The sequence below is a fragment of the Narcine bancroftii genome, chromosome 10 (genome assembly GCF_036971445.1).
Source record: "Narcine bancroftii isolate sNarBan1 chromosome 10, sNarBan1.hap1, whole genome shotgun sequence".
In the NCBI taxonomy this organism is placed as follows: domain Eukaryota; kingdom Metazoa; phylum Chordata; class Chondrichthyes; order Torpediniformes; family Narcinidae; genus Narcine; species Narcine bancroftii.
In genome coordinates this window covers 16,998,442-17,026,136 of record NC_091478.1, presented here as the reverse complement: position 1 = coordinate 17,026,136, position 27,695 = coordinate 16,998,442, and the positions used below count along the sequence as shown (strand labels likewise).

General features: G+C 40.5%; 2 protein-coding genes and 1 non-coding gene across 9 annotated transcripts in view; 2 read left to right on the top strand and 1 right to left on the bottom strand.

Moving 5' to 3' along the window:
- The window catches only part of LOC138744224 (synaptic vesicular amine transporter-like), a 146,641-nt gene extending 132,724 nt beyond the window's left edge, over positions 1–13,917 (bottom strand). For 5 of the 7 annotated variants that reach the window (XM_069900043.1, XM_069900042.1, XM_069900044.1 and 2 more), the window contains exons 1-2: positions 13,724–13,914; positions 13,095–13,153 (exon numbers count right to left, since the gene is read on the bottom strand). The gene's annotated coding sequence lies outside the window, so the exon portion shown is untranslated. Of the gene's footprint in view, positions 1–13,094; positions 13,154–13,723 lie in introns of all 7 variants that reach the window. The other 2 variants (XM_069900046.1, XM_069900045.1) reach the window with 2 other exon arrangements.
- LOC138745130 (U6 spliceosomal RNA) lies at positions 3,589–3,694 on the top strand. The gene has a single exon (XR_011346058.1). It is a non-coding gene; the product is annotated as a U6 spliceosomal RNA (small nuclear RNA).
- An 87-nt stretch (positions 13,918–14,004) lies between the features above and the next one.
- The window catches only part of atp6v1ba (ATPase, H+ transporting, lysosomal, V1 subunit B, member a), a 48,447-nt gene continuing 34,756 nt past the window's right edge, over positions 14,005–27,695 (top strand). Inside the window, exon 1 of the mRNA XM_069900048.1 lies at positions 14,005–14,146. Coding sequence (XP_069756149.1) covers positions 14,044–14,146 — 103 coding nt within the window. The 5' untranslated portion in view covers positions 14,005–14,043. The remainder of the gene's footprint in view (positions 14,147–27,695) is intronic.

The following is a 27,695-nucleotide window of genomic DNA, read 5'->3' as shown; positions in this document are numbered from 1 at the left end:
CTCTAAATCTGTTATCTAGTTTTCTCTACCTCTGATATGGGGAAAAGTTTCTCGCAGTCTACCCTTTCTATACCACTCAAAATTTTACATACTTCAGTCATGACCCCTCTTAATCTCCTCTGCTTCAAGGGAAACAGCCTTTGCAGTTTGGGTTCATGACTGAAACCATCCATCCCAGGCAACATCCTGGTTAATCTGCATTCTCTCTATTGGTATTACATTTTTTTCTATAATGTGGTGATGTAATTGCAGAGAACTTCAGCGGAGATCTGACCAATGTTTTATAATATTGGAGCATTGCCTTCTGCTTTTATATTCGATGCACTGACTAATGCATTGAACAAGAAAGGTTGCAGACTCTGTGAATATAGCTTAAGCAAAAATGGTGGAGAAACTCAGCAAGTCACACAACATTCTTTATGTAGCAAAGATAAAGATACATAACCAAGGTTTCAGGTCTGTGTCCTTCATCAAGGTATGGGCAAAAAGCAGGCTGGGGCTTGAATAAACTGATGGGAGTTGGGGCATGGGGAGGAGTACAGTCCCATAGAGAAGGGATCTGGGGAAGAGGACACAAGATTAAAAAGCTGAGTAGTGATAAGGGAGGGGACAAATTTCTGAATGGAGAGAGAAGGGGATGGTGAGGTGCAGGAAAGGAGACAGAGGAGTGGGGAAGAGAGAGAGACAGGGGAGTTGCCTAATGGAAACCAGAGAACTCGACATTAATGCCATCCAGTTGGAAAATGCCCAGATGGAATATTAGGTGTTGCTTCTCCAATTTGCAGATGACCTTGATGTGGCTGTCCACGAGGCCAATTAGTCATTACTTAGTGATAAGCTGAGAACTTTTCATTCTGTCATACACTGCATATTGAAATGCAAGCAATGTATAATGTTCAATAAAATCCAAATACATTCCATTATTGGTAATATATAATTCTTGATGTTATGTTTTGTTACTGTTAACTGCAGTTGTCAGCTAGTTCCATGCTCTTGATATTTCATGGTAGTAATACAATCAATTTAATGGGTTGAAGGATAATTAACTGTAATTTGGCGTCATCATGTTTACTTTGATGTCTAGATTATTTTTTTTGTAATTCTTTATTTATCGCACTATGAACCATATGAACCAATATATATTTACAGATGTAGCTCTTTAAATATTCACAGTGACATTTTCTCTTTTTTTCCCCCCATCCCTCCCTTTCCCCTTCTCACCCCCCTCCAGAAAAACAGTAAATATTGGACATATAAAATACAATAAAACAATTCTTTATACAAAAGGAATACAAACAAAAAAGACGTATCATCTACTTATTCACATTAAATCTGATCGTGTTTATCTTCTTATCATTTTAGGTGGTGGTGGTGGTCCGAGGCCTGCTCTTTCTGTTATGTTCCATATATGGTTCCCAGGTTTTTTCAAACATTGTAACTTTGTCTTTTAAATTATATGTGATTTTTTTTTCCCAATGGGATACACTTTAAACTTGGTTATATATTCCATTGATGTTTATAGTCATGTAGTCCAACGTGGCCATCTTATATCTTTATTTTCACTTCTTTTCTGCCTCTTCACCACTTCCATCCCTTTTTTCCATTACTGTTTTTTAAGTTTTCCTTTTTAATCTCAATATATGACAACGCATTTAAGACAAGAAATACCCCAACAATCCCCACAAGCAATAACCCTTTAACCCCAAATGAACCTCCCCTCCATGGATTGCCTCCTGTCCCTTGAGGTCTAGATTATTTTTAACAACTATTTCTTATCTCCACTTTTTAGAATGCAAACATCCACATCTGCATATTTCCTTTGTAATTGTCATATCTTACATTTTATGTTATATTTTATGTTATTATTTACACTGAAAATTACATACATGCACGTATGCATAAAATCACAATGAGAATCTTAAATTTAAATGTTTCCTCATCATAATGGAACCAGCTTTTCCCATTGGTGAGCTTATAATAGATTTACCAAGATCTATCATTTTGGTACATAATAAATGTAACAACCATTTATTTTATTTTTCTCTTCCTGGCTTTTTGTCTAAGTAGAATACAGAATATTTAACTGCATCCCAATTTATCCTTTGAATTTCCTTGTAATACTTAGTTAGAAAGTTACACAGCATGGAACAGGTCCTTTGGCCCACTTGTCCATGATGACTAAGTTGGTATTCTGGGCCTGTCATTTGGTGCATTTTCAGTGAAACCCTTCCCATCCATATCTGTCCACGTGGCTTTTATTGTAATTGTACCCGCTTCAAGAGCTTTCTTTGGAAGCTCATTCTAGAGAAGGACTACCCTCTGAATAACAACACTGCCCCTTACACTCTCTCGCATTAAACCTATGCCCTTCAGATCGAGAATTACCTACCCTGGAAAATAAATGCTGCCAAGTCTAACACCTTGGTGAATTGCACAACACTGTTTTCCTTTCTGCTGCAGATCCTGATATTCTAACTTGCTATATTGCATGGAATCTGGTTAATATCCCTTCTGCTCCCAGTTTGAACTCACACATTCCTCCTTACTCACAACCCCCAAGACATGTCTCAGTTACTGAATCACTTTCCAATTTTGACTGTAATTTATAGCTGTACTTTGCTTCACTTGTGGCCTCCTCCTGAGGATGACTTTCCAAACTTATCTCTGAGTAGCCTCACAAGGATGAAGCCAGCTTCCTGGTGCTTCTCCTTTTCTGTGATAGAGCAGCTCTTATTAAATGTTGCAACCAGCATCCAGGCATGACTCGTGCAAACCTGGCACCTGGATTTAATTCTCAAAATTTCTTTGATGTTAAAGTATTAAAGATCATCCATTTTAGAAACAATTCAAAACACTGATGGTTTAATGGGAAGAGTTTTGTTTGTTGTGAAATTAACCTGCACTCCATTAGGTTTTAAATTTTCTCGCACATACTGTACATAATTCAGATAACAGCAATTCCAAAACAACAAGTGCTTTTTTCTTTTAATTGACATGGAGCTTTCTTCCTAGTTCCTCTGCATAGCCTTGTATGCGTCCACCAGTGTTTCAAAATTAACATTCAGTGTGCTTGTCACAACTATTCAGGTGATGTCAAGGACCAATTTCCACAATCTTCAACTTCCTTCTTTTAGCTCAGTCATTGGTTCTTCTAAATGTTTGGTTCATAATCCTTGACAAGTTGAGTTTATTGGCCAATATGGTATTTCACTCCACCCCTGATCATGTGTGCTATCATAATGTAACTAAATTTTAATGTAGTATTATCATTTCCTGGTGCCATTATATTCCACCAAAACTTCCAGTCACAATGTCTTTCTGCCCCTTTTTATGCTCAATTCACTTACCACATTTTGTACCATTCTCTTTTCTCTGCATCTTCACCCAACAACCTTCCCCCATTGTGAAAAAAGAGAACCAAAACAAAATGAAAAATTAGAAAAGGAGGTGAAAATGAACATAGCAAATTGAGCAAAAACATACAAAGAAGTAACAAGACACTAAGAAACAGGGTAAAAGGGAAATTTCCTGTTTAATTTATTTGAGAATTGCCACAGTAGATCTGCTAATTAAATCAAAAGAAAGCAGGAGCTCGTTTCAACAGCATATATTCTAAAATTGGAACGATACAGAGAAGATTAGCATGGCCCCTACACAAGATGAAACACAAATTTGTGAAGTGTTGCATATTTTCTTTTCTTTTAAAATTATTTTTATTGAGTTTTATCATACAACCATACATTACAAGTCCATATAAATTAAATATAATATACATTTGAATTGGTATCATATATATAGAAATAATCATACATGGACTCGTATTCCAATCCATAGTGAATAATAAAAAAGAAAAGGAAAGAAAAAAAAAGGAGAAAAAAGTTGATTATAAAGATCTAACCCCATCCACCAACTAAGGTTGAAATTGGTATTCAAGCAGACTTGAAATCGAGCAATGGCCTTCGGAGATCCGACAAAACATGCCCATTAACTGCATCCCTGCATCTTGATCATTCCAATTATGAAAGTAAGCTATAAATGGATTCAAAGTCTTAATAGTAAATCTTATTCTTCCTAACATTATGTCTGATTCCCCACCCCCCCCCCCCCCCAACTTAGAAAGGACATAATATCCAGTAACCTTTGTCTATGGGTGGGTGGAAAGTCCTCTCTCCATTTAAGCAATATTCCTCTTCTAGCCAGTAATGTGGAAAATACTAAGACCTGTTTTTGGTTAGACATTAAATAACGTTTATATCACTGGAGATGCCAAACATTGCAATCAATGGACATGGTTTTAGATCTATCCCAAAAATGTTCTGAAAATAGCTGTCCAATATTCTGCGAAATTGAAACAAAACCAAATCTTTTACATTTGTCACACAATGAGTTGATATCTGGGTAGATATCTGGGTAAACATGTCCTCTATGGACCATAGAACCATAGCGCATTACAGCACAGAAACAGGCCCCTTTGGCCCTTCTAGTCTGAGCCAAAAACAAAACAAATACTTTAAATTGAATCAAACTGTGTCTATTGCATAGAAATGAGTCATGGATAAAAGGCAAAAATGAAATCCAATCTTTTCTGCAATAGACTTAAGATAAATCTCCCTTTCAGTTTTGATCCTAATTAAAGAGACTGATTTTAAATTCAATATTTTATAAGGCAGATATTACATATTTTTAAAAAAAGAAAGCAGGAACTAGATTTTAAAGTGATCTGTTATATCTTTATTGAATGATGTTCTTTTTGATTAATCTAATCTATCGATGTTCTTCCCAGCATTACATCTAATCTAGCACACATTATTCTTGCTATTATTTCAGTCCATCACTACACTGTTGGAAGGATTAGTTTGCGTTCTGAAGAGCATTTGATTCAGCTGGCTAACTGGCAAACTTCCCAGATTCTGCATACATCAGTCCCTTGCTTCAGATGCAGCTGGAAGAAAGGGCAGGTGGTAGTAACTGGAGGCTAAGTATACTTTGCTGTTATATACTGACTTGAGCTCCATCACAAATCGTTAGAGTTTCAATCTTGTGGTTCTCTCATTTTTTTCTCTTAAGGTCGTGGTTTAGAGTCCCACAGGAAGCACTTCTCAAACATTTCCTTTGTAGATGAATTCCAATGCAGACATCACACTGATGGCATTTGCTCTTCGAATAGCAGTGAACTATTCTTCTAATGAGAAGTGACACTATGATGTTATGCTTCTTTTTTAAAATCATTGATTATTTACATCACTTAAATTAATTAGAGGACACACTATCCAAGTTACTGCTCACTGAATGTTTATGAATGTCTTTATAGGTTTTCTGCATGCTTTAGATAAGGTACTATACAAAAATAAAGTTAATACAGTATTATTTAGAATATAGTCACTAGAATAAAAGGATGACAAAATGTATTTTGCTTGTAAATTACTGTAATATCTATGGGCATGTTTTGAGGCCATTTTTCTCTCATTAAAGTGTGGCACACATATCTCTAAACCAGACACTGACATACCATGAACATTAAAGATTTCTATGTTGAAAATTGCAGATTTCAAGTCTATAGGAATGTGTAGCAACAAATCCTGAGAGAATTATTTTTCACAGAGGTTAGAGGAATTGATGAGGTGGTGTGAGAATGTCATGCAAGTGCATATCAACTTATTTTTGATAAAGTAACAGTAGATTTCTTAACCATATTCTAGACAATGGGAATAGCACAAAAGGCAGGTTGGATAAAAAATGCACCAATGGAGAGATAACCCTTTGAGACTGATTAAGTAAAATAAGGTCCAGATGCAGCATCAAGACTGGTAGTACCTGTACCTGCAAGATTGACAGAGAGGAAGACATAAAAAGAGAAGCCGGCAAAATGGTTACGGCTACTTTGAAAAAGGGTCAAGAGGTTAAAGTGTGGGATATGATGAACATTGAGCTTCAGTCAGGACCAGTAATGAGGGTTTTTCTTCCCTTTCTTCGAAGGCATTGGAGATGAAAGATAATGAAGCTCGGATACAGCTGTGTTCCTCTTACAGGATATAGGAGATCATCTCCAATGTGCTTGGTGACTATACCTGTGGGATGTGCATCAGATGTAGCTCCTATCAGATTGCATGAAGCAGCTGGAGCAGGACTCAATGAAGAATCAAGCATGCGGAAAATGTCACTTTTTTTCTAAAATGTACTCAAAAGCATCATGAGGGTTGAATCAAGTTCAAGTTTATTATCATTCAATAGTACAGGTATAACCCGATGAAACAGCGTTTTTTGGTCCTTAGTGAAAAAAAAAACCACACATAAGGACACAACACACATACAGACAAATAATACACATACAGTGCATAAAGGTGGGTTGAAATATATAGAGATGTGGCGGTGCACATCTCTGATAGCAGGCGAACTGGCTCAGTGTGTTATGGTCATGGCAGTGGAGCAGCTGCATCAAGTTGCTGGGATCATATTTTCTGCTGGCTGGGTTGGGCCCGTATGCACGCGGGGCAACATCATGATGTGGTTTCCAGCGTGAGGGCGGGACTTACCCGCGGCCTTACACAGTGCAGCATGGGAAGTTTCAATAAACAACTGGAGTGCAGACGAGCCCACTGAGTAATGGTCTTATTCCTTCAACTCCGGTTAGCTGGACCTGATGGGTCCAGACACCTCTGGACTCAACATTATGGACTCTGCAACAGTCAGTGCAGTTGCCCTCGAACTCCCGACTTTTTGGCACTTTGCCCATGCACTTGGTTTGGACAGGCAGAAGTGCAGTTCCAGATAGAGCAAATTACCTCAGACTCAAAAAAGTGCTACCATATCGTCAGCTCCCCGGTCCAAGAAACCACAGCTAGAGTTGATGACCTCATACCGGAGGAAGGTAAATACTCTGCTTTGAAGGCGCCAGAGAGCAGCCAGGCATATGCACCTGGATGGCCTAGGGGACAGAACACAATCTGCCCTTATGGACAAAATGCTCATGCTGGCAGAGGGTCACAAGCCCTGCCTCATGTTTGAGCAGGTATTCTTATAGCAGATGCCTGATGACATCCAGCTGCTGTTAGCAGCTGCGGATTTCAGCGACCCCCGCAAGGTCGCAGCAAAGGTGGACATTCTCTGGCACACCAAAAGAGAGAATGAATCTGCCATGAATCAGCCGACACATTTCCAGACAGAACAACAGCCCAATTTCTGAACAAGCAGTGAACAGCCATGCCCTTGCAGACCAACAGAAGCACCAGAGGCAAGGTGGTCTTTCTATCACCAGCGCTGGGGGTGTACAAACAGCCTACTAGATGACATGGACAAAGCCATGGGCCCCATTTACTCATCAAACAGGAGTAGAGCTTAGCATCATCTTGCCAACATCTATAGAGATCCGAGCATGCCCATGAGGGCCAACCCTGCAGGTGGCCAAAAATACCACCATTAAGACCTTTGGCATGCGCCTTGGCGACAAGACCTTCTGCTGGGATTTCACACTGGCCATGCTGGAGAAGCCACTCCTCAGCACAATTTTCCCCAAGCCCAAAGCCTGCTCGTGGACCTCAAAGCTAAATGCCTACTGCATGCACAGACATTCCAGACGATTCAGCTCATGGCCATCAGGGCTCGGGAACAGAAAGTGGCCATCGTTACCACTTCCATCGACAGGTACAGCCGTATTTTGGGCAAATTCCTGTGTATTCTCAGGCTTCAGTTTACATCCATCATGCCAAAACATGGTGTGCAGCACCACATTTTGATACTGAGCCCACCCCTCCACGTGAAGGCCAGACGACTTACCCCAGACAAGCTGCAACTAGCCAAGGAGGAATTCAAATGAATGGAAGAGCTGGGGATCATCTATTGGTCCGACAGCCCATAGGCCTCCCCTCTACACATGGTACCCAAGGCCACAGGGGGCTGGCGCCCTTGTGGAGACTACTGGGGCCTCAATGATTCAACCACCCCAGACCGCTACCCAGTCCAACAAATACAGGACTTCATGGCCATCCTTGTGCATGACACAACTGTTTTCTCCAAGGTCGACTTGGTGTGAGGCTACCACCCATCCACCCAGACATCAGGAAGATGGCCATCATCATGTCCTTCGAACTCTTCGAGTTCCTGTGCATGTCTTTCAGACTTAGTAACGCAGAGCAGACCTTCCAGCACCTAATGGATGCAATGGGCTGGGACCTGGACTTTGTTTTCATCTACCTGGATGAGATCCTCATTGCCAGCAGGAACCACCAGGAACATGCTACCCACCTTCGCAAATTCTACTCCTGCCTGGCTGACTTTGGCCTCATGGTCAACCCAGCAAAGTGCCAGTTCAGCCAGGAGGAAACTGCCAGGGATGGAGTGACACCATTGCCGGAGAAGGTGGAGGCCATTCATAAATTTGCAAAGCCCAACACGCTCAAGGGCCCTAAGGAATTTGTCGGCATGGTCAATTTTTACAACCACTTTATACCCGCTGTAGCATGAATCATGCGCCCCCTCTTTCCCATAATGAACTCCAAACAGAAAGACTTGGCCTGGAGCGAAGAGGCATCAATGGCTTTCGAACTCACCAAAGAAGCCCTAGCCCACACCATGTCGCTGATCCACCCCTGAACTGATGTCCCCACCTCCCTGACAGTCAATGCATCAGCCACAGCAGTAGGAGGCGTACTCAAGCAGCTCATCACAGACATTTGAGACCACTGGCCTTCTTCAGCCGGCATTTATGCTCCCCAAGTTAAAATACAGTGCATTTGACTGGAAACTCCTAGCCCTCTACCCCACGGTCAGACATTTCTGCTACTTCCTCAAAGGCAGACCTTTCACTGTCTTCACTGACCACAAACCCTTCACCTACGCATTTGCAAAGGTTTCTGGCCCCTGGTTGGAACACCAGTAATGCCACTTGGCATATGTCTCAGAATTCACCACCAATATTCAATTCCTCTCTGGCAAGGAGAATGTCATCCCAGATGCCCTCTCAAGGCAGACTATTCAGTCCTTAGAACCAGGCTTAGACTATTTTGAGCTTGCATGGGTGCAAAAAGATGACGCAGAGACCCAGGCTTTTCACACAGCCATCACCAGCCTCCATTTCAAAGACGTCCCACTGCCAGACAGTGACCGCACCCTGTTCTGCGATGTCTCCACTGGCTAGTCCTGACCAGTCTTTCCAGATCAATGGAAACCACATGTCTTCCACACCATCCATGACCTCTCGCACCCATCCATCAAGACCACAGCATCCATGGTCGCTGCACGGTTTATATAGCATGGCTTACGAAAACAAGTTAACGGATTGGGTCTGCACTTGCTCACATTGCCGGACTTCCAAAGTCCACAAACACATAAAAGTTCCCGTCCAGTAGTTCGAACCACCCAGCCGACGATTCAACCACATCCACGTTGATATCATCAATCACCTGCCTGTTTCATGAGAAGCCTGGTATTTCCTCACAGTGGTCGACCAAGCCACGAGATGGCCAGAGGCCATTTCCCTCAAAAACACAACCACAGAAGCCTGTGCCAGGGCAGTGCTCACACACTGGATATCTTGGTTCGGGACACTGGCCATATCACTACAGACAGTGGGAGGGCACAATTCACCTCAGTCTTGTGGACACAGCTTACCTCCCTCCTCGGCACGATACTCCACCACACCGCCACCTACCACCACAATCTAACGATCTTGTAGAATGTTTCCACTGTCACCTAAAGTTATCATTCATGGCCCACCTGAACGGACCCAACCGGGTGGACAAGCTCCCTGGGTGCTCCTTGGTATCCAGACTGCACCCAAGGAGGACCTCCAGGCCTCCTTGGCCGAGTTGGTATACGGGGCCCTTTTGACCCTCCCTGGAGAATTCCTCCCTGCCATCAAGGGCACAGACACAGCAGGAGGGGCAGCACTGCAAAAACTGAGGGACAAGTTAGACTTCCTCACACCACAGCCACCCTCCCGCCACAGACACCACCCCACCTTGATGACCGTAGTATTAAAGACAACTGACTATGTGTTCGTTCGCTCAAGTACACACTCCTCTTCTCTCCAGCGACCCTACAAAGGCCCCTACAAAGTGAACCGCAGAAGCGGCAACACGTTCACACTGGTCATTCTGGGCTGGGAGGAACTGTTCACAGCCGACATTCTGAAGCCCGTGCATCTCGACCTCAGTCAGCTGGTTGCCCTACAGCCAGCAAAGCATAGGGGCAGGCCCCCTAAGGCGAAACCAACGCAGGATTCGGTGGCATGGCACACTACTGCCGGTTCTGGGGGTGGTTGTGTGGTGGTGCACATCTCTGATGGCAGGTGAACCGGCTCCACGTGTTATGGTCATGGCAGTGGAGCAGCCATGTCAAGATGGTGCCACTGGGATCATCTTTTCTGCCTATTAACCGAATTGTATATGGTAATTTGCAAGATCAGCAAGTTCTGAGGATGCATATAACTTTTAATATGGTTGGCCAAATTGAAAAAGAGTATTTGATAGTGGCTTCAATAGAATAGAAAAATACAAGTAAGAATGTTATGTTTTTCAACCTGAAACACTGACTCTGTTTCTCTCTCCACAGATGCTTATTAACATGATGAGTGTTTCTAGCACCTCCTATTTTTGAAGCTATGCTAAACTTTCTCTTAAAACACTATGTGGCTTAACTTGCATTAAAGATCATCCTTACATTACGAGGACTGTAGGAAGGATGCCAAGATCATGGACAAAGCGTGGATGCCAAGATCATGGACATAGCATGGAAGAGAATTCCAATAATCATACCATGGGTGAGTGACCTCAATTATGTAGAAAGGCAGTTGTTCTGTAGATAGTGAAATGAGAGTGGCTGAGAAAAAAAGGGATGGAAATACAGTGGTATGAATTATTTTGCTGGAGCAAATTATGATGTTGTTTGGATCGGCAGATGGGTCTACATCTAAATAAAACACACTTTAGGTAATTATTAAATTGTTTTCACACAGTGAGTTGATATCTAGAATACACTGCCAGAAAGTATGGCAGAGCAGAATCAACATCAATATTAAAACAAAAGGGCTACAGGGAATGAGCAGGAGAGTGGAATTAATTGGACAGCCCGAAGAGAAACAACAAAAGCAGAGGGAAATATAGCCTTATTCCATGCTCTGGTATTCTTTAAATTATTTTGGCTAATTGAATGATCAGGGTAACTGATTAAGCCTTGCCAGGGTATCAAACGGATCTGGTTCTGGAGAGATCAGAATGATTTGCAGATTGTCATTAGTTTACCAGCGTGACCTGCTTGAGTTATGTATTCATGTTGATGGGGGCGATGATTGGAGTTGGCATGCGACAAAATAATACCATTGAATATAATATGCTCATCAGGGACCTTGTTTTGAAAAGAATGCTTCAGACATGTTATTATATCAATAATCTTCTTCTTTGGCTTGGCTTCGCGGACGAAGATTTATGGAGGGGGTAAAAAGTCCACGTCAGCTGCAGGCTCGTTTGTGGCTGACAAGTCCGATGCGGGACAGGCAGACACGATTGCAGCGGTTGCAGGGGAAAATTGGTTGGTTGGGGTTGGGTGTTGGGTTTTTCCTCCTTTGCCTTTTGTCAGTGAGGTGTTGCCTCAAAAATGCTGCTTCTATTCCAATACTGTTAAATAATACTAAAACTGAAGTAGTTAGGAGCAAATTTAAAGAATGTTACTTCGAAAAGTCTTTGGATTTAAAAAATTAAATTTGTACAATAAACTTTTAGATAAGATCATGTAATAAATGTAATTTAAAATATAACAGAATGCTGGGCTAAATATTTTGGAGTACAAATGGGATGAAAAAAGTGGGTCAAATGATCTTCAACATTGTTGATTAAATTTTGGTTTTAAATCAGAAATTTCTCATAGCTAAACAAATTACCTGGTAATTATGATAAAGCAAATAAACATTAAACCCTTCCCCCACCACCCATCAATGTTCTATACTGTTGGAAAGATACTGGATAAATATTAATTATGTTTATGATTTCATGGATTCAACTATGCAGTAAATCCATTTTGGAGTATACAAATAGAGTGCATATGTTTCTTCTGTTGATAATACATGAACACTGAATAAATATAGAAAATAAAAACCCATTTCATGACCTCAGATAGTCATAAAGCACTTTGCAAACAATGAGGTACCTTTTTAGATGTAATAAGTGTTGAATTTAGAAAATGCAATAAATTTACACACAGTTGGCTGCTGCAAAAAGTAATTGGATAATGGCAAAATATTCTGCTTTGGTTATATTGACAGAAAATAAATATTGAGTGAGACATTAGGAATAATACGCTTCTCCTACAAAATAGCACTGTTGGATTGATTACATTTAGAGGAAGCAGAGAGTGTGAAGGATTGTAACCTTTCACCTCATGTAGTGTAGCAATCCCTCAGTCCTGAAATAAAACGACAACCAACATTTTATGTCTAGATTTATGGAACAGCAGTGGAAACCACAACTTTCAGGGCCAGTAGCAAGAGCACTGTCACCTGAAAATCACAATCACTTCAAACAACAAAGAAAAATACTTCAAACTACAAAGAGAAATATTACTTATCTACCACAATTATTTTGTGTGATTATTTTTCCCTGACTTCTTTTAACACATATGAATACAATATAAATTGTCCAAAGATATATATTGCATCTATGTGTATTTTATCCTCACCAAGCTTGATCAGTTTGTCAATTAATCTAATTGTGTTTACATACGTACCAATGATTAGAATTTGGCCTCCATGTTTGGGAAAATGACACATTTTTCCTTTATTTGCCCGTGTTCCACAGAAACGTGGATACAATGTATATTAAAAAAAATGCTGTAATTTCTATGTGGTCAAAGCAAAATGCATACAAATTCTTTTTTTTTTAATGTGAATTGTTTGATTACAAATTTAAACCTGTGGAGCACAGGGTCAAATAAAGGAAAAAAAGTGTCTTTATCCCAAATATTCTGGAGGGCACTGTGTGTGTGTGTGTGTGTGTGTGTATATATTTATACTGAGCCCTCCAGTATATATATTTTATATATATATGCACACACACACACACTGCAGTCAGATAGCATAAGTTGGAAGGGATGCAGAGCAGATTTACCAGGATATTCCCAGGACTCGAGGTGTCTGAAGAGGCTGTTGGGTCTGGAACTCAGGAGGCTGGAGGGGAGAAGCATGGAAAAAAAAGAATGCTCACAATCTTTTTCGAACAGGGTAGACAATTTTACGACTGCGGGAGAGATTTAAAGAGGGACATGAAGGGCTTTTTTTTCCATTGAGAGAGTAATCTGAAACGAGAAAACTGTAAAACGTTCAAAAGACGGCAGGGTGAGTTGAATGGCCTGGGTCTTTGAGGATAGAGTCAGTGTGTCTTGGCACAGCCAGCCAGCATACCAGGAGCAAAAGAGGTGGGATGTGTGGCACCTATGAGACATCTATCAGTGAGGACTGGTGGGAATGGGTATGTGTGTGGGAAGTTTCGAGGGATATGGACCAATTGCAGGCAAATGGCTCTCGGCCATCGTGACAACATGGACGATCGGGCCGAAGGGCCTGTTCCATGCTGGACGTCTCAAACAGGAGCCACACGCACTGGACATCTCGGGCACTTCCTGAATTTATTATTTCCTATGACCTTTATCCTCATCTCTTTATTTCCTGCTTCGATTCGGAACTCTCACTGCCAACCACTTTCCATTCCCCCCCCCACGCCCCTAAATTTAAACCTACGTTAGCTGTGACCACGGGTTTCGTCTGCTGAAGCGACAAAGTGCCCTGCGCGCACATCCACCCAACGAAGACACACGGAGGAGGCCCGAACCGCGTCGCCCTAGCAACCGGCGGCGTTTCCCATGGGGCAAAGGCTCGGACGGCACCCACGCGTGCCCGCGGCGGGGTGACGTCACGCCCGCTCGGGCTTGCGCGCCACGTGACCCCGCGCCTGCCCTGCCTGCCTGCGGCGGTGTGACGTCAGGCCCGCTCGGGCTTGCGCGCCCCGTGACCCCCGCGTCCGCCCTGCGCGCCTGCGCGCCCGCCCCCTTGGTGGGAAGATGTCGCTGATGGTGGAGCCAGCGGTCGCCAATGGACCTCGGTTGGGAGCCCGGGTGCAGGCACAGGCAGCGAGCCGGAACTATTGCTCGCAGCCCAGGCTAAGTATGTGCGCGGGACGTGGACTCGCGACCCCCTGGTTGGAACAAAGGGGGTCGCAAATCTCCAGGGCCCTGGAGCTGCTGGGGATTCAGCTTCCTCGTTTAAATCATCCAAACCAAAGTTACATTTTAAAAATCCATGACGATGGCTTCTCCAAAAAACTGTTGTCCAATTCTTCTTGGGTGGTTTCCCTCCTTTCCACATTGAGTTTGTTGGATGACAGGCGGGAGGTTGTTGCTGATCCACAGGCTTCTGAAAGCCTCGAAGGGTCACATCACCGATTCACCCAGATTCGCTTTGGTCACTTGCTTTGAGTTTGGATACAGGACCTGATCTGGATTCAGAACATGCGGGGAATCCGATCGAATCGAATGTGGTTGCAGGCTCTCCCCCCGCTCCCCAAAATCGCTACAGTTTAGTATGTTACAAGATCATCCTAAGATTTCATGTGATGCAATCATGTGACTTGAAAGACAGGAAACGTTTAAATTTGGAGACTGTTTGATTTTTATTTTTGAATTACTTTCTTGTAAGACTAACTTTGGACTAGTTTTGTGTCAAAGGAAACTCGGTGGTTGAAACGTTTCAGGATGATCCATTGTTTTTGTGGTCTCTAGTGACTCTCTAGGTTGGCTTAACTGGCTATCAAGGAAGGAGCTTTCAAATGACATTCTTACTTAACAATTTCAGATTTTTAAAATCTTTCTGCACAGATTAGAAGAACCGAAAGGCCTTTTTTCTGTGCTGTAATGTTGTGAATACTTGGAAAAACAAAACTGAGTCAGTTGATTAAATTGCAAATTTCATTAAAACTCAAGATATGAGGATTTGCATTATTTTCTTTGTAATGTTTATTTTAATTTAGCGAGAACAAATAATGGAACAACACATAATGAGGGATAGAATTTAGGTTGTCAAAATCTGGACTAATGTTTCACATGTTGACGTGAACTTTTGCAAATATTATGACTCAGCAGTAAAAGCTGTGGGGCACCAGTGACACAAGATACATCATTTAAATTGGGTTGCAGGATTAGGTTTCATCTTATTCATATAAAGAAGATACAGCCAGTTTAGCATGGCAAGAGGAATTTTTTTTTTTGTTTTCATCTAATGTCCAGCTTGCCAACAATAACATAGTTATTAATGTCCCAGTATGGATAGGTTACTGTATTTGCTGGCAGATAAAACAGTACTCAAACTTTAAAAATGTCACTCCAAAACTAGGGGTTTTCTTGTACACCAAATATAAAATCTGATCCTTAAAATTGAAGTCTCAGCACTCACCCATGGGGTCCATCCACCCAGTCCAACTGCTGTTGGCTCTGTATGGGCTTTAAGTGGCCTGTTAAAGGAGCTGACGGTGGTTTATTTTAAAATATGCTAATAAAATTGAAACCTTTACTGGGTCATTTGAAAGTGTCTGATTTATCAACAACTCATACTTGCGAACCGACAAGCCAGCCGGAAGTAGAATGCTATCAACTTCCAGTTTGAGCATGGTTGAATCAGCTTCAGCCGGGAGCCCGACGTCCCCACTCCTGCCGGGAGTCTGACTTGTTTAGGATGTAGTGTATTTGAAAATGTTTCTTAAGTGCTTTACCTGCAAAGAAAGGTAAAATGTATACTCTATATGCTATATACTAAGATAAACATTTGACTAACTGACACTGAATAAGGATTGTATGTACTTGATCTGACTTAAATTCAAATTTGAGTTAAATACAGACCTTGGTAATGGAACTCGTTTTTAACCCAGGGACTGCCTGTACAGCAAATATAGCTCAAAGCCTATAATTTAAGGTGGAAATTCAGGGGTCATCTTTTATGGCAGTATATATGGTAGGCATCCCAGGTAAATGCCATTCTCATGAAAGGCATGAAGATGTTGGAAATTATCCAATAAGCCTCCTTTTTAAAAAATAAAATAAAATCACATAACACCTACATCTTGTAAAGTTTTATTTGGTGTTTGCACAGATTTTAATGGAATTCTGGGCAATTAAAAGATTGAAAAACATTTACTTTTGCAGGTCAGAAAATATCTAAATTTTATAATATAATTCCTGTTTCTGTTAATTAGTAACAGGACCGAGTTGTAGTTTTAAAGTTGGATTATTTTTTTACATCTGAAAGGGAGAAGTTCAGTCAGTAATGTTTATAAAATTCACTTGAAATTTTGCTTCAGAGTTGAGAATATTTATTCTCTTGACCCATGTGTTAAATTGTTAAATGTTAAATTGGGAAATATTATTCCTGCTGCTGTGTCTTTTGAAGATTATCACAGGTGAAGAGAGAGCTCAGTGAATTTTCTGATGAGGTTGTTACCAAACAGCATGATTTTATATTTTAATAGGGAGATGGATATTTGATAAAAGAAGCATAAGGAAATGGAACAAAACAGTTTTAGCAAACCTCAAAAGGACTGACTACTTCATATATCGTGGACCACAGATGTTTTCCGTTTCAAAGCCAATTTGTTCTATCTAAAATGGAGTGGAAGATGATCAGAGCTCCCAGTTTAATTTATGAGGGAATCTGCCTCGCCAAAGCCCTTCATTTTGACATGGAATGGTGCAACACAGAAAGAAGCTATTGGACCCATTGAATACACTGCAATCTAGTTATTTCCACTTCCTCGATTTGGGCAAATGCATTTTTTAAAGTAACTTTTAAATTCCCTTTTGAAAAATACTAATGTATAAAACATGTCTAACTGTAGGTCGCTGTTGCGGGTTGATGGCCCTGTTTTTGTAATACTGATTCAGAAATGATCTGACTTTTTAAAAAAATACACAATTTCTTTCTGAGAAGACTTCTATAACATTGTGCAAGCTTGTGCTTGTATTTCAACATTAGCTAAAAAGGAACAGAAATCGATGGTCAAAGGGAAGATCTACTTTCTCTTCCTTTTTTTGTAGCTTTGTACTGCTGTAAGCCAAAAAAAAGAATTATTTGCCATGCCTTAAAAAGGAAAAATGTTAATGCTTGTACCAGTGCAACTTTTCTGTATTATGTGGAGGCAGATAAATACCAGGTGTGATAGTAATTTTATGCTTGTAACAAGATACTGCTTCTTTAATGCTGATACATTAGCATTTGTCACATTATTATTTATCCTGGAATAAATGCAAACACTAAGTTTATCAAAATGTTTGAAAGTGCAGATTTACTGCCATTCTGCTTTTGTTTTTTGTTAAAAGTTCAAACCAGGAATTTTATCTGCCTATCCCAATTGGACATTCTACTTTTTAATGAATAATATTGTCTGATCTCATTCTCTTCCCTCTTTCTCTCAGATAATCATGTTTGCATTTTACCCTTAATTTATCAATTAGTGATTCCAATCCTTGTCCTTTGCTACTCTACTGTTTGTTTTCCCTTCTACTATAGCTCCAGTTTTGACCACCACTTTTTTCAAATTTAATTACATTTTTTACGACTTCTCGGCTTCCTTTGGCATAGTTATGAGCCATTTGTAGCACTTTCTCATAATTCTGAGAAATGATTCTCAATGAGCTTCAGTCCATCAGCCCCTTCTTGCACCTGTTATGTTTAATCTTCTCCATTCCTACCATCACTTGTTCTAGCCACTATTTTGCTCTCTAAAAACATTTAGCTCCAACTTTCTATAGCCCCTTTCACACTTGCATCCGACTAAATTGGCCGTTCAGTGTCCTGGGATAGGAATGGGGATTTGGCTTTTCACACTTGACCACTTCTAACTGGGACACTTGAATGTTTTCACACTTGCAAGGTTAGGACTGTTCTATCTTCTACCAGTGACATTATGATACATTGAGCAATGGTGGACGTGTCCTAAATCCTGATCAATGTATTTTGATCATGCCTAATTATAACATAATTAAGCTTTATGTACAGTACGAGCCCTTCAGTTGTTGTTGTGCTGACCTATATAAACCTTTATAAGGGACCATGGGAAAGTGCTGGCAATAAATAGCAATAGCAGACAATTTTTAAACAGCGTGGGAAAGTTTGTAGCGCTTTAGTGCACAATTTATACAGTGTGGAAAAGAAGGTAGTATTATCGCCCTCCCAGAATTCCGTGCAGCCAAGAAAGGGCTGTATGCACGGCTGCATGCACTGAGCATTCATAGAGGGGTTTCTCTGCTGCACAGCCTTCTGGAAAGTCAGGTCTGCCATTGCTTTTTCCCTACAGTCTTTATAAATTGTGCGCTATAGCGCTGCCAACTTCCCCCGCTGTTTGAAAATTGTCTGCTATTGCTATTTATTTCCTCTCTCGATCTTCTGCTGCGACTTTCCCACAGCAACGTTTATACCTTCATTTTAATCTTTTCCTTCGCATTCCTGCACTCACACCAAAACTTGGGTCATTTCAATCCCACAATGCAGTTTGCCCATTTCACACTTGCATGATTGCAGTGCCAGTGTCTGCAGACGCTAGGGATTGTACTGGGGTCGAGGCCATGAGAGACGTCATCTGACGCCCGCATTGGGCTGATTTTGCTTTCGCGCTAGACACTTTAAAAGCCGATTGGTGGTTCATTCCTGGGATCACTTGCAAGTGTAAAAGTCCTTGCCTTTGGCTTCCTTGTCCAAATGGCACCAGTTTGGCTAATATCAATTCCTTACCTGCACTTTTTTCAACTTTTGAATATTTGCCTTTTTAATCTTAAAATTCAAATCTGTTGCATGGTAAGATACCAGAAATGCATTCCTTCCATCTTTCACTCTCCATACTCTTTGAATTTACTGTGCTTTCTTTACATTTCATTTTTATTTAGAAATGCTAGTTTACTGCATAACCATTTCACTAATCACCTTTGCCTGTTTCTTTGCTTCTAGTCTTGTTTGTAGTCAAGGTGGTGTCCGAGCACTTCCTGTCCTACATGAATGGATTTTATGTATAGTTGTGGGTCGCTTAACGTCCATGATGTTCTGTGAAATAGGATGTTACTCAATTTGAACGTTGTGCGAACACAATATTATATACTCAGCAAAGCTATATGAAGATACTGTAGTGCACCTCTATTGACTTGTAATATTTCTGAAAGAAGATGTGCAATATACAAGATTGGATGCTGCTGCCTCTGAGGTGAAGCATACACTGTAAACTTGTTTAATTTTAAGTAGATAAAGTTCAAATTAAAATAACAATAGAAAGTACAGTACATAAGCCAGTTACAGGTGTTTATTATGACCATCAAGACATATTATAGATTATATATATATGTGTGTGTTTGTGTATATGTATGTGTGTGTGTTTGTGTATTTGTGTGTGTATGTATGTATATATAATGCACAACTGTAGTTTCATTTATGGGGACATTGGATGGGAGACTGGGTAGCAGTGTACTCCGAAGTTGTTAAAATATTGTGTACGCTTAATTATTTTGTGCTGCAGTCGCCAAAAATGAGCTTTTTTTTTTACTTCAGCAATGTCTTTAGCACCTCTTTCAACATTTTCACCATGATGTTATGGGCCCAGAGGACCCCAAAATCCGACAGCAATAGAAATTCGCCAAGACAAATGGTTACTTAAATAAAAGTAGTTTTTAATTTTCTTTAAACATTTAAAAAAAAGGATCAAACTTTAACTTATTGCCATTAACTTAATCCCCTTCTAATTCTAAGTGCACGTGTATGTCGTGTATAATTTCAGAAAAGTTCTTAGATTCGCAGTCCAATCTCCCTTCTCACTCCTCCAAGTTCACCGGTATCAGGCAATTCTTATGCTGTGCACAGAATGTAACATTTATTAATTTTCACCAGGTTACTGCTCAGGAAGGTTTTTGTCAGTTTTCAGAGAGATGTTCATTGGGCACATGCAAACTGATTTACTTCCATCAGTTCCTCAGTGTCTTACCGAAGAAACTTGCCCCATCAGGATTTTCCAGATGATAACCTCTTGTTCCAGGTCACCACAGAGTTCCTTTAGTTTCCCTTATTTCAGGCGAAACACTCTAGCCACCCATTTCCTCTTGTAAGGACCACAAGAGTTTTCAATAGGCTGAACTCAGAACTCACAACCCGTCTTCAAAATGAAGTTTAAACAAGCTACCAGCTTGCTGGGCTTTATTCTCCAGAAGCCACTGCAGAAAACTCTCTCTCTCTCTCTCTCTCTCTCTCTCTCTCTCTCTCCAAAGAATCACATGTTCTCTTTCTCTGCTTGTAAAAACAAGAACCTCTCTTAAAACAGCAAACTTCCACCAAGCATATTGCTGGCTCCAAAATCAATTCCTGAAAGATCTTATCGGTTCCCTGAGATGGGCTCTTTTTTTTAACCTCCTTGTGAAAACCTTCAGCAAAGCAGTTTACATTGTCTTTACAAAGGCACTGGGCCCAGAGTGTCTGGTTTGAGCAGAGCTCTTGCATTTTAAATGAGATCTGTTTTGTAAAGTGTTTCCTATACTAAAACCCCCACAATCTATCTCTTCCAAAAACATATCTAAGCATAATATATCATCGGTCATCATTGTCTCTGGAATGCCCAATTTATGGTCTGTAGAGCACAGCTTGGAAACAGCTAGATTATGATTTATCTCGATCAACTAAATTCACCTTGTTTCTCATTTTGAAAACCATTCATAATGGAAAACCATTGGTTGGCACGGTGAGTGAAGAGGTTAGCACAACACTGTTACAGTGCCTGCTACTGGGGTTTGAATCCAACATTGTCTTTAAGGAGTTTTCTACATTCTCTCCGTGTCTGGGTGGGTTTCGTCCCACTGTTCAAAAACTTACTACTGGTGTAAGTATATGTAAGTATATCTATTAGGTGTAATTGGGCGGCACGGGCATGTGGGCCAAAAGGACCTAATGGTGTAAGTCTGTATTCACTACTTTTGTGTTCATGTTGAGGAGACAGATGAACTCCAGGGATTTTAATCACTGTATCTGCTTCCTTGCTTTATTCCTATTCCCGATTTCTCCATCTATAAAAGAAAATGATGGCCATGATAGTTTTTTTTGTGTAAAGGTGTCTGTGCCAAAGGTGCGATATGATTACAAATCGAGAGACAGTCATAGCTGGAAAGTTCGACGTTAAGGATTAGATAGTATTTCCATTATCTTTGTAGTTGGATTCAGATATTGTAATCCATTATGTTAATACATTGCATTTTGTGCTTTCAGACTTAACTCCTACTTGGTCTTTTATCTCTGCCATAATTTCTAACTAAAAGCCCTCTTTCCACTGGCAACCTGCCCCAGGAATTAACTAGGAGTTTACTGGGTTAGGGTCCAGTGGAAAAGGAACGCTTTCCAAATGCCGGTGTCAAATGACCTCATTTCACACTGGGGATTAATCACCTCTACTCATATCCCCAGTGTTTGCTGATGCTGGTATGCAGATCAAACCAGTGGAAAAGGGACAGCAGAAAGTCATTCATTTCCAGTTGACGGTAGAACACTCCGATCCCTGGGGATGAGTTGTGTTCAGTGGAAAGGCAATTAGTGACCCAGTTTGGGGTGGCCCGGTGGAAAGGACACAAAGTGCTTCCTATCTTGGGACATTGCACAGCCAATTAACTGGGATGCCAATGGAAAAGGGGCTAAAAACTTGCTCGAGATGGCCCTCTTTTATGAAATCAGTTGTGATTCTTGGTTGGAAGCAGTAGTAGTCTTGTTGAAAATATCACTGCTCTTTATCTGCTGCATTTTCAACGTCTGCCAAAACTGCATGACTTGACAATTTTTATTTTAAAATTAGTCTGATTGGTACTCTCCCCTCCTGGTTATTTTTCAGTGCCCTGTTTTGTTATGTTTTCATTGCTCTACTGGGTCAAATTGAAAATTGTGATGTTCTGGTGCGATTGTTGCCTGATGGAACCAATGTCTCTTTTGTTACTTTGGAATATGGGCGGAGAGCAAGGGAAAGAAACGTGGCTGTAAGTTACAGATTAAAAAGACATCATTTATTGGTTGATTTGAACATGATCTGCAATTTAAATATTTTGGCCGCAAGTTTGCTTAACCTCTGGAATTTGGTCTTTTTGTTCATTTATAGACCAAGGTTTTAATATCTGGATTTGAGTAATTCTGGCGAGATCAAGATGGAGTATCAGTAAGCAGTTTTTTAGTGAGCAAGTTCTGCTTCATTTTGGTTTATTACATATAAGTGAGAATAGACTGATGTAATTGAACTGATCACAATTTTTTCTTGCATTTTTTTGTTGACAGACTGATACCTGGAATGGCTGGGTTTACTTTTGAGTAATGAAGAATGGTCAAGGTTTATAATTATTGGAGTTTGGATTACTTGAGTAGGATCCCAATTTGCTTTGAAATTTTCCATAAGATTTTTTTTTTGCAATTGTATTGCAACAGGTTGACAGCTGGGATTTTGTCAAGGCCCTCGTCCCCATAACTTGATATAAATTTTCCCGGTCTCACTTAGAACCTGATCATCCCCACAGAAACTTCTGATTGACAGAAGCAAGGGCTTTTAGGCTTTGGCATTTGTGTTCTGGGTCCTGTTTCCATTGATGATGAGAATGTTCTTTAGGCTGCCTTATCTTGTTAGGTGTTGCGAATAAGTGGTGGAAAAACCAAGACCTGGCACAACAGTAGATCTGTTGCTGGATTACTTAGGCTGTCAATGTCGCACTGCTTTTGCTATTTATATATTTTGCAGCTATACGAGGGTTTCAAAGATTTTAAGTCATTTTTATGCTGTTCTCTTCCTTAAATCGCTACTGGGCTCGAGACAGGGTCTTGACCCAAAACATTTATTTTTATGAATGCTGTCTGACACAGTCTTTCCAGCTTTTCTTTGATCAAGATGATAGCATCTACATTTGTTGATGATGGACCCTAGCACCATGTGAATGCCTTGATTTGAGCTGCTACAACTATTGCGTCCATCCTATATTTCTTTTCTTTTTGGCTTGGCTTCGCGGAACAAGATTTATGGAGGGTAATGTCCACGTCAGCTGCATGCTCGTTTGTGCTGACAAGTCCGATGCGGGACAGGCAGATACGATTGCAGCGGTTGCAGGGGAAAATTGATGGGTTGGGGTTGGGTGTTGGGTTTTTCCTCCTTTGTATTTTGTCAGTGAGGTGGGCTCTGCGGTCTTCTTCAAAGGAGGTTGCTGACCGCCGAACTGTGAGGCGCCAAGATGCACGGTTTGAGGCGAGATCAGCCCACTGGTGGTGGTCAATGGGGCAGGCACCAAGAGATTTCTTTAGGCACACCTTGTACCTCTTTTTTGGTGCACCTCTGTCATGGTGGCCAGTGGAGAGCTCGCCATATAACACAATCTTGGGAAGGCGATGGTCCTCCATTCTGGAGACGTGACCAACCCAGCGCAGTTGGATCTTCAGCAGTTTGGATTCGATGCTGTCGGCCTCTGCCATCTCGAGTACTTCGATGTTAGGGATGAAGTCGCTCCAATGAATGTTGAGGATGGTGCGGAGACAACGCTGGTGGAAGCGTTCTAGGAGCCGTAGGTGATGCCGGTAGAGGACCCATGATTCAGAGCCGAACAGGAGTGTGGGTATGACAACGGCTCTGTATACACTAATCTTTGTGAGTATTTTCAGTTGGTTGTTTTTCCAGACTCTTTTGTGTAGTCTTCCAAAGGCGCTATTTGCCTTGGCGAGTCTGTTGTCTATCTCGTTGTCGATCCTTGCATCCGATAAAATGGTGCAGCCGAGATAGGTAAACATCACCTTTGTTGACCTCACCAAAGCCTTCGACACTGTGAGCAGGAAAGGGCTTTGGCAAATACCATCCTATATAGTATTTTGGTAATGCCATCCATCTCGGATCATGCCTGTCATTTGAATCTTACATACAATTTTTGCTCTGTCCGGAGTTTGAATCCCGAGCTGTATTTAAGCTTGGAGTTTGTACATTCTCCCCATGTCTGCTTGGGTTTTCGTCAGGGGTCCATGTTTCCTCCCACCGTTCAAAATTAATTGGGGGTAAATTGGGTGGTCTGGACTTGAGGGTCGAAATGTTCTGTTACTATGCTGTATATCTTTTTTAAAAAAAAAAAGTAATATTGAGAAGCAGCAACTCATCCTCCATCTTAGCACTTTCTGGTCCTCTTAACTCAATATTGAATTCAACAATTTAAGATTACCACCCTTTCCAATTCTGATGTAAAGCCATTGACCTCTGGTATTAACTTACCTTGTATCCCTCTACAGATACTAGCCAACTCAATAATTATTTACAACATTCATTTATTTTAGGCTTCCAACAATTGTGGTTTTGTCCTACCATTGTGTCAGCATTGTCTTCTCTGCTCTGTTCTCATTTGACTACCTTCATTTATACCTGCTCCAGATGGATCAGCTAAATCTAACAAGCCAACGCCACCCTTTCTGAGATGGCACTAAATGTATCTTGTTATCTCGATTCTTTTAGTGTCCACCCTGTCACAGGCATTCTCTTTGTTTTCATCACCCTTCCCCTTGGCAACTTAAAATAATTTTTCTTCCCAGTTTAGATAAAAGTTCATCAAGGCGTATACGATTTTGGATGTTATAAGTATATACTACATTTTCCAATTCTAGTTATAACAGGAAGGAGAGTGCATCTTTGGCTTGGCTTCGCGGACGAAGATTTATGGAGGGGGTAAAAAGTCCACGTCAGCTGCAGGCTCGTTTGTGGCTGACAAGTCCGATGCGGGACAGGCAGGAGAGTGCATAATACATTTAAAAAAAGTTGTCTGAAGGTTGAGAAATTTCAATTAAAGCAGAGAAGATTGAGAAGTGGTTTGAGAGATGCATTCTTGGTGATTGTCTCATTTGGAGGGGAAATGGGTTGAGGACGAGAGGACATAAATTGGAAGGGATCACTATAAGAACAGGTGTTGTGCAAAAGGAATCATTTGGAGTTTATTGATTTGAAAGGGTGGTTGGCTGCTGATATAATCTTTGTTTTTAAAAATAAATTGGGCACATTATGCAAGAGAATTTTCTTTCCACATGACTTCAGGGGTAAAAAAACTGGGGAATTGTACTGAGGCGATTGCTCCCTGCAGAACTTCAAAGTTCAGATTTATTACCAGAGTATGACATCAAGTAGAACCCTGAGATTCTTTTTAGAACATTAGAACAGACTCCATGTTCCAAACAGTCCCCTTCCACATGGTAACCAAACATTCTATGATTCTATTCCATAGCTTTTCAAAGAGTAACAAATGGATTGCACATGCCATTTCTAAGGGATGTTAGGATCCAGTAAGATGTAACAAAGATATTTGAACGGACAACAGAATTAACAGATTGTGACAGATAATGTTTTATTTTGTATTGTATATAGAAATGTTTGAAAGGAGATAAATTGTGGCAGGTTTTTTAGTGTAGGTCACAAACAAACACTTCAAAACAGTCTCATTTAAAATGCCAGAGCTCTGCTCAAGCCAGACAGTCCAGGCTCCGAGTGCCTTTGCAGAAACTTTGAAGAATGCCTATAAGGACTTCACAAGTGGGTGTTAATTGGACATGCCGTGTGGGCAGGCATAATTTTAATGCTATCTACAAATTTGCAGATGACACCACGGTTGTCGGCAGAATCACAGACAGCAATGAAGAACCATACACGAGGGAGATAGATCAGGTTGTTGAGTGGTGTCACATCAACAACCTTCCACTCAACATTAGCAAAATCAAGGAGATGATTACAGACTTCAGGAGGACATGATCCGGTTCTCACTGAGGGCTCAGTAGTAGAGAGGTCAAGAACTTCAAATTCCTGGGTGTGAATATCTCCGAGGATCTGTATTGATACAATTACGAAGAAAGCTCGCCAGCGGCTATACTTTTTGACGTGTTTGAGGTGATTTGGTATGTCACTGAAAGACTCTTGAAAACTTCTACAGGTGTACTGTGGAGACCATTCTGGCTGGTTGCATCAATGTCTAGTATGGAGGTGCCAACACTCAGGACAAGAAAAAACTCCAGAGGGTTATTAACTCCACTTGCAACATCATGGGCACCAGACTTCACTCCATTGAGGACATCTACAAGTGGAGGTGTCTTAAGAAAGCTGCCTCAATCTTCAAGGACCCCTACCACCTAGGTCATGCACTCTTCACTGAGGGGGATGGGGGTGAAGGTACAGGAGCCTAAAGACAAGCTCGCACTGGCACAAGGACAGCGTCTTCCCTGCTGTCATCAGATTCCTGATGACACTGCGTTATTTTGACTTTTTGTGCATTATTTTTTGTTCTTGTAAGGTGGTTTATAAAAATGTTCACACTGTGTGATGCTGCCAAAAATCAATGAATTTTGTGACTTGTTCATGACAATAAATTCTGATTCTGAAATCAATGAAGAATTATTTTGGCAAACCAAGGAGTTAAAACTATTAACTATTTGTAGAACACAAAATAATGACATTTTGAATTATGATAAAAGCTTAACTATCAAACACTTTCAAAAAGAGAAGTTATTTTTTGTTAGGTGTGGAATGTTAAAAAAATTGGGAATGAATGTGAAGTTAAATGAAATGGCCAGATTATTGTCAGTGCACCATTATATGCCCTCTTGCAACTCATCCATCAAAACAACATTTCCGCAAAAATGAATTTCATTATATCACTCATTTTTGAAGATTGCACTGGAGAAGGCTGGGTAAGTGTGCAACCTTGAGTGCTGTGGGAAATCACTGACAGCAATTTCTGTATTTGACTGTGGATCTGCGTAAACTGCAAATTGTTATTAGTTTCATTGCAGAGTAATACTTAAAATATTTATGCATTTAACTGTTCCAAATGTAGAAATAAAGATTTAGTAATTACTGTACTTATTTTTTACTTCAAACTCAATGCATTCGCATCATACCTTGAATCAAGAAAATTATCCCTCACTAATGAAATTAAAATTTGCTCAAATTAGCAAAATATATAACATATAATTAAGTAAATTAATGCAAATCTGAGAAACAGTTTGAAAGCCACTAATTCGAACACTATTTCTTGGCATGACTGAGAGTTTGATCATGTAATAGTAACATTTATATAGCTCTTTGAATTGAAGCCATGTGGCTGGAGGTTAAAAGCAAATACGTAACGTATGTTCAATTTTTTCCCTAATCGTACTGTTTGGAGTTTCTAAAAGCAGCTTTGGAAATTGTATAATTGTTTCCATCAAAAATATTCATGCAAGTGCTAAAATGAGGATTGGCTGCAATTTGTAACGGTCTATTTCAAGGAAATGCAGAAAAAGTTGTTGATGTGACTAAGATTTTGACTTTTCAATGTGCTTTCAAAATTGTTGCAGAAACAGATGTTTAACAGTTACTGACTCAGTTATGTTGTTTACACAGAAATCCCATGATATTGCTATAAGGAACACCAGGCATTAAGCTGGCTTTGGTTGTTTACACTGAACCGAACAAAGCTGGCATAATGCCGGGTCAGAATCAGAATTTATTGTCACGAGCAAATCACGAAATTCGGTGTTTGGCGGTAGCATTGTAGTGCAAGCATTCATATAAACCACATTACAACAATAATTAAAAAAAAAAGAAAATAATAGTGCACCGAAAGTAAGTCAGTGTCTTGGTTCATTGATTTTTATTCAGAAATCTGATGGCAGCAGGTAATATGCTGTC